The 12,070-nt window shown below is 44.0% G+C and overlaps 1 protein-coding gene across 1 annotated transcript in view; it reads right to left on the bottom strand.

Moving 5' to 3' along the window:
* Positions 1 to 307: 307 nt before the first annotated feature.
* Positions 308 to 12,070, bottom strand: part of EFCC1 (EF-hand and coiled-coil domain containing 1) — a 19,086-nt gene continuing 7,323 nt past the window's right edge. The window contains exons 3-4 of the mRNA XM_015407436.1: positions 7,151 to 7,220; positions 308 to 674 (exon numbers count right to left, since the gene is read on the bottom strand). Coding sequence (XP_015262922.1) covers positions 541 to 674; positions 7,151 to 7,220 — 204 coding nt within the window. The 3' untranslated portion in view covers positions 308 to 540. The remainder of the gene's footprint in view (positions 675 to 7,150; positions 7,221 to 12,070) is intronic.

Raw genomic sequence — 12,070 nt, 5'->3', positions numbered from 1 at the left:
TATGCTGATGTGCAAATGACGCTAGGAATGCATACATATTATGAGGGGAAATTCAGTGCGGGTCATATAATGTGTTATTCTGATGTGCAATGACTAGAAATGCATATTATGAGGGGAAATTCAGTGCGGGTAAACAGACAATGGCATGAAAACAAAGACTTGCATCCAATAGAGTGTCCTGTGGATGGAAGGATTTCTGCCTGTGAAGTATGACTTTCTCACATGCTTCCTTCTGCTGAAGCCCAAAATGCCCCTCAATGCTGCTCCTGGGAGGTCAGGGAACCTCTAGGAAAGGCACTGGGGGGCATTTTGGGCTGCAGCGAGGTGGGGGGGGGGCAAGACAGTTGTGCTCCATGGGCAAAAATCCAGTGGATCCAACTCAAAGAATAGGGGTTTTGATTCACACAGGGCAGAAGTGAAACAGAAACAGAATTTGGGGGTTGAAACAGTAAGGATGAAAAATTTTAAAATCATCTCTAGTCGCCGGCTTGTATTTTGCATTGTAGCTTAGAAGCCCTATATGTGGAAATAATCACTTGCTCAACAGGAGATAACCAATGGGTTAACCAAGGACTGATGACCAGGAGTTGTTTCCAGAGACTTGCTATGAATGAGTTCACAGGCAGTCAGTTCATGGTAGAGGGTATCCAGGACTTCAAAAATATGTGGCTTTCCTTTAAGATAAAGACAAAATGCAGATGGTAAGTTAGCATGTTAAGAGTGTGCAGTTTCAACAATAAAACATCCCCTCTCTGAAATGCAGCTGTAAATGGCAAAATAATAATGCAGACTTTCTGAAAATTAAGACGTGAGAATGCCTTAGGGGAGCATCTGCCAGCCATTCTGCTGTCCTGTGGGCTTCATACACTTCGGTCATTAAATCCTCACCCTCAAGTAAACAAAGGTTACATTTTAGAATCTGTATGTTGGTGGTGTGCTGTGCAGCTGAACTTCTTGAAACTATAGTCACAGATGGAAGTAAAAACCATTTCCTGCTTCAAATCAATGTTAGGCTCCCATTACAGTGACGGAAACTAGTAACCTAATCCAATGGAGCCATTGATCCTTTGCTGTCAAAACAGTAACACTTGCTTATGGAAATTTGGGGGAGTTATTTATGCAGTGCTGCATGAAAAAATACAAAACACAGAGACACACACATGCAAAAGAAGCAAACTTGAATAAGAAAGATGGCAGGTATGAGATTTTTTTTACATTTTTGGGTTCAACTATTGCTGTCAGAACCTGGAAAAGATAAAGTGCACCACCTGCCAATAGTAAGATTCAGAAATGTGGGAAAACATATGGATAAATGTGCCTAAATTTATCAGACAGTGGGAATAATAACTCTCCCTCCCTGAGATCAGTGATGTTCTTAAAGCAGCACAGTTGATCATGGTGGGGACAGGATATATGTATGGCCACTTCCTCCATGTGGTGTCATACCTTGCAGATGACCAGACTATTGTGTAGAGGCAGGACCAGTATGCTTATGCTGCTCTTCCTTCCCACATATTCAATGAACGTGTGGGGCTGTCGTGGGTACTGGACTAATATGAAATGAGAATGCCATTTTGGGTGGCAACCCTGTGTGAAGCACAATGTATTGTTCTCTCCTGACATACTTTGTACTAGGGATGAGCATGAACTGAGAAATGAACCACAGTTTGAGCACGGACCAGGCTGGTTTGTGGTTCATTTCGAACCGGTTCGTTTGGTCACATCTTTTCCAAATTAAAAAATGAACTGCCTTTTTTCCGAGGAGGTTCATTTGGTTCATTAGAGCAGTTCGTTTTCCAGACAGCCTGGCACCGATTCAATCAAGTCCTAGGCAATGCTGGGGGTGGATGAGTCCTAGAAACTCCCATAGCAGTTGTCCATAGCTGGAGTGGCAGCTATGAGAGCCAACCATGGAGCTCCCATTCTGTTCTATGGGAGCAGATTGTGTGTGTGTGTGTATAGCAGATGCTGCAGCAGGGTGTCCTAAGTCAGTCTGTGCTGAGCGATGGCTCAGATTTCTCAGACGAAGAGCTACCTGCTAGCCCTGAGCCAGTAATTGAACAGCCGGCTGAAGCTGGCTCTGAGCCAGAAGGAGAACAACAAGAGGTCAGGTTACTGGCTGATAAGGAGTCACACCTTGTAACTCTGAAGCAGTAAACAAGTCTTCAGCAGCCACTCCCAGCCCACCTAGCTCACCCACACCCTTGCAGCGCCGATGCTGTCAGAGACGCTTAGAGTTGCAAGAAAGGAGAAGAAGTGCGAAACTCATGGCCTGTCATCAGCTGTCAATTGAAGAGACAAATGAGTAATTTCAGGATGACTACCAAGGAATTGGTTGTGGGTTTAGCTAACTAAGACTTGGCTATAAATTCAGCTGGGAGAAGCAACAGTTTGTGGATGCAACAAGCACACTTTGCTACTGAGTTGCCAACCTTGCTGCTACTGGACCTCTGCAACCTTGAGCCTCAGACTAGACAACTAGTTTTTCTGGGACCCCTGACCTTGGACTGGACTTGCTGTTTGAAATTCCTTGACTCTAAACTGGACTTTGGTAAACCTGCTCTCTGGAACCCCTCAGTTTTGGACTGGACTTTGGTTACTCTCTGCAACCTTGCCCATGACCTGCCCAGCTGGACCCCAGCCCATGTCTCCTGGGGAAGCTATATCAGTACAGAGATGCTGGGAGAGACTCCAGGCCTGGTCATGCCAGCAGAGCACTCTGAGAGCTGCCCCCTGCCTGGCTGCCATGGCAAAGTGATCCAAGAGCCACTCTGAGCCTGGTTGTGTTGTGGAGAACTCCAGGAGAGCCTCTGGGGCAGGCCACGGTGGTGGAAGACACCAGCAGCTGCTCTGGGCTCAAAGCAGCTTCCATAGGTCAACACTGTTGCTTTAGTTGAGTGGCAGGGTCTGGAGTCACCATGTACACACACACACACACACACACTCCAAGAGCCACTCTGAGCCTGGTTGTGTTGTGGAGGACTCCAGGAGAGCCTCTGGGGCAGGCCATGGTGGTGGAAGACACGAGCAGCTGCTCTGGGCTCAAAGCGGCTTCCAGATGTCAACACTGTTACTTTAGTTGAGTGGCCGGGCCTGAAGTCACCATGGTGGGGGAAGAGATGGGCCTCCCACTTGTGTGTGTGTGTATATATATATAATGTGTGTGTGATATATATAGTCCTTCTTAACATTTAACATAAATAACATAAACAAAGTAGGGTTTTTTTACCCAGGATTATTGGAATGTTTAGGAAGTAGCCAGATGAGTATCTCCTTTCATGATGCAATTTTATTGTATGAAACTGGAGCCAGCTATGTAATGGAAGCCCATAAAAAGACCTTCTACCATATTTGTTCCACACAGATGTTTCCTTTCAGAAGAAGGCAACCTTATCCATTTCTCATTCTGAAGATATTCACATTTTTGTACAATATAGCTAAATATCTTCCCCTAACTTGCAACTACATATTCAATTAAAATTGGAACAATGTTCTCTGGATAAAGTTTGAAATTGGGGAGCACTGTGATGACCTTACCAGGATTGTATTACTTTTTTTTATTAACTCCAGTAAGCTTTTGATTTATTTCATGTTTAATGTTTAACCTGTTTCATGTTTAATGTGCAGAAGTGGAATTAGGTCCCATTGAAGCAAAGAAGAACCAGGTATTCTGGTTATATCAAATCATAAGTAAGTTGTTTAAGCTGAAAGTAGATGTGGAGAATGTTCCATGTGCTGGCACACTTTGAATAGCTTGAAAGAGACAAAGAAAATGGGCAAGAGCCCTTTCATTGCCAGTCTGGCCTCCAGGGAAGGGCCTTTTGTTCCCGATGCACATATTTATGTGTGCTTTCCTTAAGTGAAAGATTGTCTCTCCCTATATGAACCTCTGTGCCAGTGATGTTCTCCCATCGGCTTCTTCTCTGTGTTGTGTTGCCCCCCAGGAGTGTTAGGTCAGCCTGGGTCTGGGTTTTGGCTCTGAGTGTCTGTAACAACCTGCCTAAGGGGGTCAGCAGGCCATCATCTCTACCAGTTTTCAGGAAGAGATGAAAAACAGTCCTGTTCAGGAAAATATTTTCAGAGTTTCATTCTGCTGAGCTTTTTTGTATTATGCCTTTCTCCTCTCTCTCTCTCTCTCTGTGTTTTGTGTGTGTGGCGCTGACGGGTGGCGAATCTGTCCACTGAATAATTTTGATGCAAATGAGTTTTTAATTATTATTGGTGACTGTAAACAGTTTCTCTCTTTCCTTCCACTTTGAACCTTCGTGGAGACAGGCAGGATGTGAATATTTCAAATGAATTGTGACATATATTCCATTGCCTTGAGAAGCTGCCAGGGCAGCCCCCTGATCAGACAGTTCTTGGGACAGCTCTGAACTGGCCTGAACGGGAAGATACCAAGTTTTGCAATGTATTGGGAAGTGCTATACAAAGAAGGCACCAAAAGATCCTGGGGTCAGCCAGGAGTGCTGAAAGGAAAAGGGAGGAGACCTGGAGGTAGTCACCCTGTCTCTCCCCCCCCCCCCCCAAGCTGGGCAAAGAGATCTGATAAACTAGCTTCTTCCCTCTGATCTCTAGAGGCAGGGTAAAATGGGCACAAATGGCCAATAAGCACATCCTCTGTGTTGCAGGTGGGGCTTGAATGCTTGGCAGGCTGAGTTCTCTAGACCACCTAGTGCCTTAGGCTGTGGCATAAATACTGGGAAGGAGGAATACCACCTTCCTTAGGTTTTCCTGCAGTAATAATCATTATTGTAATTTATACAGCATTTTGTGTTGTATAAAATACTTTAGACCCTTAATTCATTCAGAGGCAGTTCAAAAGGATAAGCAGCTTGTGTTCATTCCTGTCTGGCAGTGGCCTTCCTTATACGGAAACAGCTGTAATGTCTCTACATTATTTATTCATTCATTTATTTTACTGGACTTTTATCCGACCCTCCCCTGCAATGCAGGGCACAGGGCGGGTTACAACAGTTGATAAAACAGTTGAAACATTCTTCCAGCCAAGCTATATAAACAAATAAATAGCTTATACAATATGAATATTATAGTATACAAGATGGCAGTCAGGCATAGGTGCGCAACACTCCTATAAGATCTACACAAAGGTGTGTCCGTGATGAACCAACTGGGCAGTGGGCAATTCACCACCTATAGTCTCTGCCTGGATAATATACCAGGCCAGAGCACGGTGAGGCAGGGGAGCCAGTTTGGTGTAGTGGTTAAGTGTGCGGACTCTAATCTGGGAGAACCGGGTTTGATTCCCCACTCCTCCACTTGCACCTGCTGATGTGACCTTGGGTCAGTCACAAGCTCTGGCACAGCTGTCCTTGGAAAAGAGCAGTTTGTATCAGAGTTCTCTCAGCCCCACCCACCTCACAGGGTGTCTGTTGTGGGGAGGGGAAGGGAAAGGAGTTTGTAAGCCGCTCTGAGACTCCAAGTGAAGGGCGGGGTATAAATCCAATCTCTTCTTCTCTTCTTCTTCTTCTATAACTACACATCCGCTGGCTCAACCAAAGGTGGAACATCTCCATTTTACAGGCCCTGTGGAACTGAAATGAATCCCGCAGGGCCCTGATCTCACTTGGGAGAGTGTTCCATCATTTAGCGCTTTCAGACCAAAACTTCAGTGAACTCTTGTATTTTTTTTATTTCTTCATCAACCCCTCTTTGGTCTGTGTTCTTAAGAAAACTGGCCAGGCATACAGTGTCTGTTGTCCTAAAGGAGGCACTCATAAAATCTTTGCAGATAGAATGGACTATCCAAAACAAAATCTTCAGGGCTTCCTGAGGCAACAGCTCAGTATGCTATTGCCAGGGGAAGGGTAGGACTCTGCTAAACATGAAATATTATCAAAGTAGAACAGGTGTGATGCCCCCCCATTTTACAGAAAGTTGCTGTTGTCCTCAGTCTCACCATCTTTCATCTCTGTATCATCTCTGTTCATCTTTACACTGAAGGGAGCAAAAAAGCCATTAGACTATGGAGTAACTAGAGATAAGCTGGGCTTGGATTTGTTCTGCTCTCTCTAATCCCTGTACAACCTTGCTGGAAAAGGAAAGGATGAGTGCACATTTGCACAAATGTTATATGTGGAATCTGGTTACTAGAATGGCTTTCCGTTTCTATGCAATTTATAAGACTGGAAAACATTGAATTTAATAGGAGTCTTTCAGGTAAATTTCTGAGGGTAGCTGTGTTGGTCTGCTAGAATGGAGTTCTGTAGCGCCTTAAGATACAGACTAGATTTTTGGGGTATAAGCTTTCAAGAGTCAAATATCTGACAAAGGGAGCTTTGACCCTGAAAGCTTACACCCCAAAAAATCTTGTTTGTTTCTAAGGTGCTACTGGGCTCTGATCTAATTTTCAGATAAGCTTTCCCATAAGGGTTACCAACAGCTTGGGGGATTCCTGGAGATTTGGGGGTTTTCCCATAAGGGTTACCAACAGCTCCTGGAGATTTGGGGGTAGAGCCTGGGGAGAGTGGGGTTTAGGGAGTGAAGGGACCTCAGCAGAATATAATGCCTCAGGGTCTACCCTTCAAAGCAACCGTTTCCTCCAGGGGAACTGATCTCTCCAGACAACAGAGATCAGTTGTATTTCCAGGAGATCTCTAGGCCCCACCTGGAGGTTGGCACAACTAGTTAATGGTCCTTGTATTTACCTCTCAGTGGTGTTGTCTGGCTTTGAATTACAGAAGCATCTTCCCCATATCTTGACACCCCACACAAAAAGTATAAACAATGTCTTCCTTACCGGAATATGATCTCCCTTCTCCAGAAATCTATCAGTTGGCCATTACCTACTGGCATCACTAACTCCACAGTTCTCTTGTCCATTAGTCAGGACCAGGGACTTTGTGGACTGCTGCCCTCTCACCTATACCTGAGCTGATTTATATTCTTATCTGGTGCTGCTAGGATGACTTTCCTGTTACTTGGACTTACCTGTGTATCCCAAGAGGACTAGGCCCTCTGTCATTGCCTCATTTCCTGCCATTTCTGAACAGCAGAAGCACATACAGCTGAAACAACTTCCATTTGCAGCAGTAGCTAAATCATATTCTCATACAAAAGCGCTTCTCTATGCAGCCTCCTAAGGAGACCTTCTGGGAAGGCCCACCATGCATTGATTTCATTTTCTTACCATGTTGTGGGTCACAGCAGGATTCCAAAGTGTTGAGTATGATCTTCCCCAGGGCTCGCTTAGATATGTTCTTTAAAACACAAAAACAACATTATGTAACATTTAGGTTCAACAAAGGTTTGTACACACGCATCTTAAGAGAGACACATTAACGAGACTTCTTAATTAAATGTCATACACAATGGTATTGAAGAAGAGATCTTTGTTATACAACTTTGGATCAAATAAACTGCATCAAGGATTATTTTGGCATCCTTCTCACTTTAGCATATTTTGACTACCCCACAGGGAATGGATAAATATGAAACCGCAGTTTCAGAAGCTGGTTCTTATGCAAATAGATATTAGGTGCAGGAATACACACTGCAGAAGGAAAGGAGGAAAAGGAAGAGACTGGGAGCATCTAAACCAGGTGATTAAGACCTGGGCTGTGCATTTGCCCTTCCCTTTTTTCCAGGTAACATAAATCCTGGGCTTGTCCAGTGGCATGAATTTTAGCTCATGGCTTGTAGCTTGTGGTCCTTGTGAGTTGTGCCACAGGAGCCAGGATATCCATATGGCTCATTGCTTACTCTAAGATTGGTGGCCATCTGTTGGGTCTGTTTTGTTTAATTCTATTGTTCAGGTGTCTTTTATTTTGGAAGCTGCTCTCAGTGTGAAGAAAAGTGGGATAAAATATTCAGATATATAAATAAGCACGGATGGTCACGCTGAAGACTTTCAAAGGGGTATAAATGTGTAAAAGTAACTGATGAGTAGTACAAGAGCCACAGGTGGGTAGTATGTAAGCCAATGGGAGGAGGTGGACTCCTCTGCAGCCCACTGCAATCATTTTGTTAAACACTTTGCAGATAAAATCTCTTGCATCCACCCCAACTTGGATTCTCCAGCTACAGCCCTTTCTGCACAGGAAAGATCTTGCCATTGAGGTGCATGTCCTGGTAGCATCTGGATTAGATAACTGCAGTGTGTTCTATGTGGGGCTGCCCTTGAAGACTGTCCAAACACTACAGTTGGTACAGAAAGCTCTGTCCAGAATGCTGACTGAAGTGAGTCACAGGGGCCCTATCACAATCTATACCGGTCTCAATTTGTTTCCGGGCCCAATTCAAGGGGCTGATATTGACCTTTAAAGCTCTATATAGCTTTGTACCAGCATACCTTAAGGACCGCCTTCTCTCATATGAATGCATCTTTCCACTCCAGTAATCCTCAGAGGTCTTTCTTCTGGTGCCCTCACCATGTGAGGCTAGACAGGTAGCAAACTGAGAAAGGGCCTTCTCTGACATGTTCCAAAACTTTGGAACTCCCTCCCCACGGAGACTTGACTGTCTCCCTCTGTCATTGTCTTCCGCCAGTGGATGAAAACTGTTCTATTTGGTATACCCCCAGTAAACTCTTATGGGCCTCCCTCCCTCATTGTGTTGTGTTCGTATGTCTACATGTTTTTGTTGCATTGTGAATTTTTTGTACATATACATTTTAAATGCTGTTTCAAGGTTTGAAATGTTCCAGTGCCTTGGTGTTTGTTGCCTTGGGATCCCCATTTGGGTGGAAAGGTGGCACAGAAATGTTTTAAAACAAACAAAAGTAAATACTCAAATGCAGTGAGGAAGGGACTGAGCATTCTGGACAAGAAATTATACTGGCTGCAGCTTTGTTTCCCAGGTCCATAGCATCTTTAGCCCTTCATATGCTCCAGAACTTCTATGTATCACTGAAAACTCAAAATGTAGTTGGTCTCTCTGAAGGTTAAGGCTGTGTCACTCAGTTCCCTATTAGAGTACGACAGCGACCAAGAATCTTGCAAATGTGTTACTGTATGGATTCTTAGTATTCTTCCCAGGGTGCTGTCAGTCATCCTGTTCATTAACAGCTTTTTATCGCTACCCTGAGCTACAATACATGACTGCACACAAGACTCAAAAGCACTGTTCTCGCAACAGCATGACACACTGCTTGATGGATCATCTGCTAAACTGGAATGATTTTCAAAAACATGGCTGGTCAGTGAGGGACGTGTCAGAATCCTGACACGGGATGCAGATACGCCTTTTGTCAATCATAATGAGTCATGCCACTTTCAGAGCATATCCTTCGTGGTAGTGTTATTGATCCAAACAGGAAGCACTGTCACATCAAAGACATGACAGCCCGGCTAAGCGAGTTAATACAATAGGAGAATGCTACATTTATTCCCAACAAACATCCACAGGATTCAAACTGATTTTAAGCATGCTGCAGCAATGATCAGATCTAGTCATGTTCATCATAAATAACAATGAATTCCTACCTCCACTGAAGGTAAATTTGTTCTGCATAGGCAGTATTTAATTACATTTGCAACACCTGTTTCTCAGCAAACATTAAAATAGATTCCTCCCCAAACACAATGAAAATAACTTTTTAAAAACTATCCACCTGTAACATCTTGGTTTTTAAAGCTTTTCTGTGTATTTCATAATATTTTGATAATTTAGGAATGGGTGGAGGTAAAAACAATAAAAATAATAATATCCATTGCTGGCTCAGTGGCTTGGGAAGGGTGGCTTTCTTTATTTTATATAACCAGTGACTCCATCCAAGTTCCCTCTTTGAGCTAATTTTGTTCTGTATGAGACTGGCTATTTCTGCTGCTTTGCTGTTATCTATCTGAGACTGGGTTTTTCAGGCTATTTCTGCTGCTTTGCTGTTATCTACTTAGTATGTCCGTTTTTCCTTCCTTCCTTCCTTTTTCCTTGGCAGAGTTTTTCCTTCCTTCCTTCCTTCCTTTTTCCTTGGCAGGCTTTACCCATTATAGTGAAGAAGAAGAGATTGGATTTATACCCCACCCTTCACTCAGCGTCTCAGAGCAGTTTATAATCTCCTTCCCCTTCCCCTCCCCACAACAGACACCCTGTGATGTAGGTGGGGCTGAGAGAGCTCTTTCAAGAACTGCTCTTTCAAGAACAGCTCTGACAGAACTATGGCTTGCCCAAGGTCATCCAACAGCTGCACGTGGAGGAGTGGAGAATCAACCCAGTTCTCCCAGATTAGAGTCTGTGCACTTAACCACTACACCAAACTTTGTATGTGCATGTACTAATGCAATTGTTTACTTTGTGTAATATCTCCTGTGCCCTCCTCTTAACTCTGCCTATCTTTCCAGGTACACAAGCATAACATAATCTGCCTCTATGCTCCCTCTGTAACTGTGCCTTGCCTTCCTGGGGATTCCAAGTTCAAGCTTTTAGTTGCCCATTTTGTTTTTCTGCTGCCATGTAACTCCTCCTGCCCAGCTTATAATTCTGCCTGCCTTCTTGAAATGCTAGACACAAAACCCCCAAACTGATAGTCTGTCTGCTTTCCAAGGCATCTGAATGAATTTAGGCACCCACAACATAATGCTGCTGCTCGCCTTCGGGAGTTGCCAAGCTTTCCTTTGGTTCCACTGTGCATACATATCACTATACTATCACAAGTTAAGTTGTAAGCATACGGAAAGTGGCATCTGCAGGGTCTCTTCAAGGAAAACAGTGAAGGTTATAAAACCAGGATTTGCCAAGACAAACCAAAACCTATGATCTGAATCTCAGTTTCACAAATTAACCATATTTATATCTGAACCAAAGCACTGCCTCTTTGCCTGGCTGCCTGTTTGATTTTCCATAAGGAAGGAATTTGATGCTGCATCAGAGCTGTCCAGGGCCCTAAACTATAAGCAGGTGAGCCTTTCTCAGACAAGTGCAGGCTTCAGTAAACTACCATCACTTGGATTTGCAAGCACTGACTGCAATTTTCAGATATGTATTTGAGGAGCTAGAGAGGTAAGAAAAACTCAAAGGGCACAAGTATTCAATATATACAGTGAGGGAGGCAGTACTCTTCCATCTTCGATGACATTTACTGTGTTGTAAAGACTGTGTGTTGTACACAGTGTTTGGCAGCAATGTACCAAGAATCCTACTCTAAGGAAACAGGAATTCAGGTACAATTCTATGTTATGAAAGTTAAACATAGCATATTCTGAAACTAAGATCCAAAGGACCAGGGATCACAGATAGCCTGGAGGGAAATGGGAGTCCTCAGTAGGAGGGGTAGTATCAGCACCCCCCTCCCTGCACCAATGGAACTGCCATTCCATTGGCATAAGTGCTGTTACTCTGGTGAAAGATCAACTTTGGATCAAACTCGCAGTAACTAAACAAAAAGGGGAAAGGAAAGGAAGCTGTGCAGGGCACCGAAAACCTGCCTCTTACCAACGGAAGACCTGTTCAGCCTTTTGAAGATTTCATCTGACACTGGATGACCGCTTTTTAGAGATATGTGGAAATATTGTCAATATCAGTAGTGAGAATGGAAAGTCATTCCTACTGTCCTTCAGACTTGTTGCCAGACTCTGGCCTTTGTGGAATGTCTAATTTGGCCCACTTGTGTAGCACACATGCCAATGCATACTAGGATATATCCAAGTTGAAATTGTACCCAAAATTAGCTGTTTCAGGTCGGGCCTTTGTGGAATGTCTAATTTGGCCCACTTGTGTAGCACACATGCCAAATGCATACATAGGTCAGCTTGGAAACATTGGACATGACATGAAACACTCTTGAAATTCTGAGAGTAATGAAAATTTATCATGCAGAATTTTTGAGTGTTTTGGGAAGGCACAAGAAAGATGTTGACTGACAACTTATGGTCAGGTAGACATGACCTCCACCCACGGCCCTTTACATTTTAAAGGGGAAAGGACCAAACTGGCCCCGGACTTACCGTGCTGGCATTGAGCCTCTGGAGGCTTTTCCCCACCACAGAACCCACCCCTAAGCTGGAAAATGGCAGCCAGGCTGGTGGCTCCTGGACTCCCATGGAGCTTGGCTGTCACAGCAGCCATTTCCTCACCTGCTACTGGGCAAAATGCCAGCAATGGGGAGAATGCACAG

This window comes from Gekko japonicus, unplaced genomic scaffold (genome assembly GCF_001447785.1).
Source record: "Gekko japonicus isolate JY-2015 unplaced genomic scaffold, Gekko_japonicus_V1.1 scaffold408, whole genome shotgun sequence".
In the NCBI taxonomy this organism is placed as follows: domain Eukaryota; kingdom Metazoa; phylum Chordata; class Lepidosauria; order Squamata; family Gekkonidae; genus Gekko; species Gekko japonicus.
This window is presented reverse-complemented; position numbering and strand designations above follow the sequence as displayed.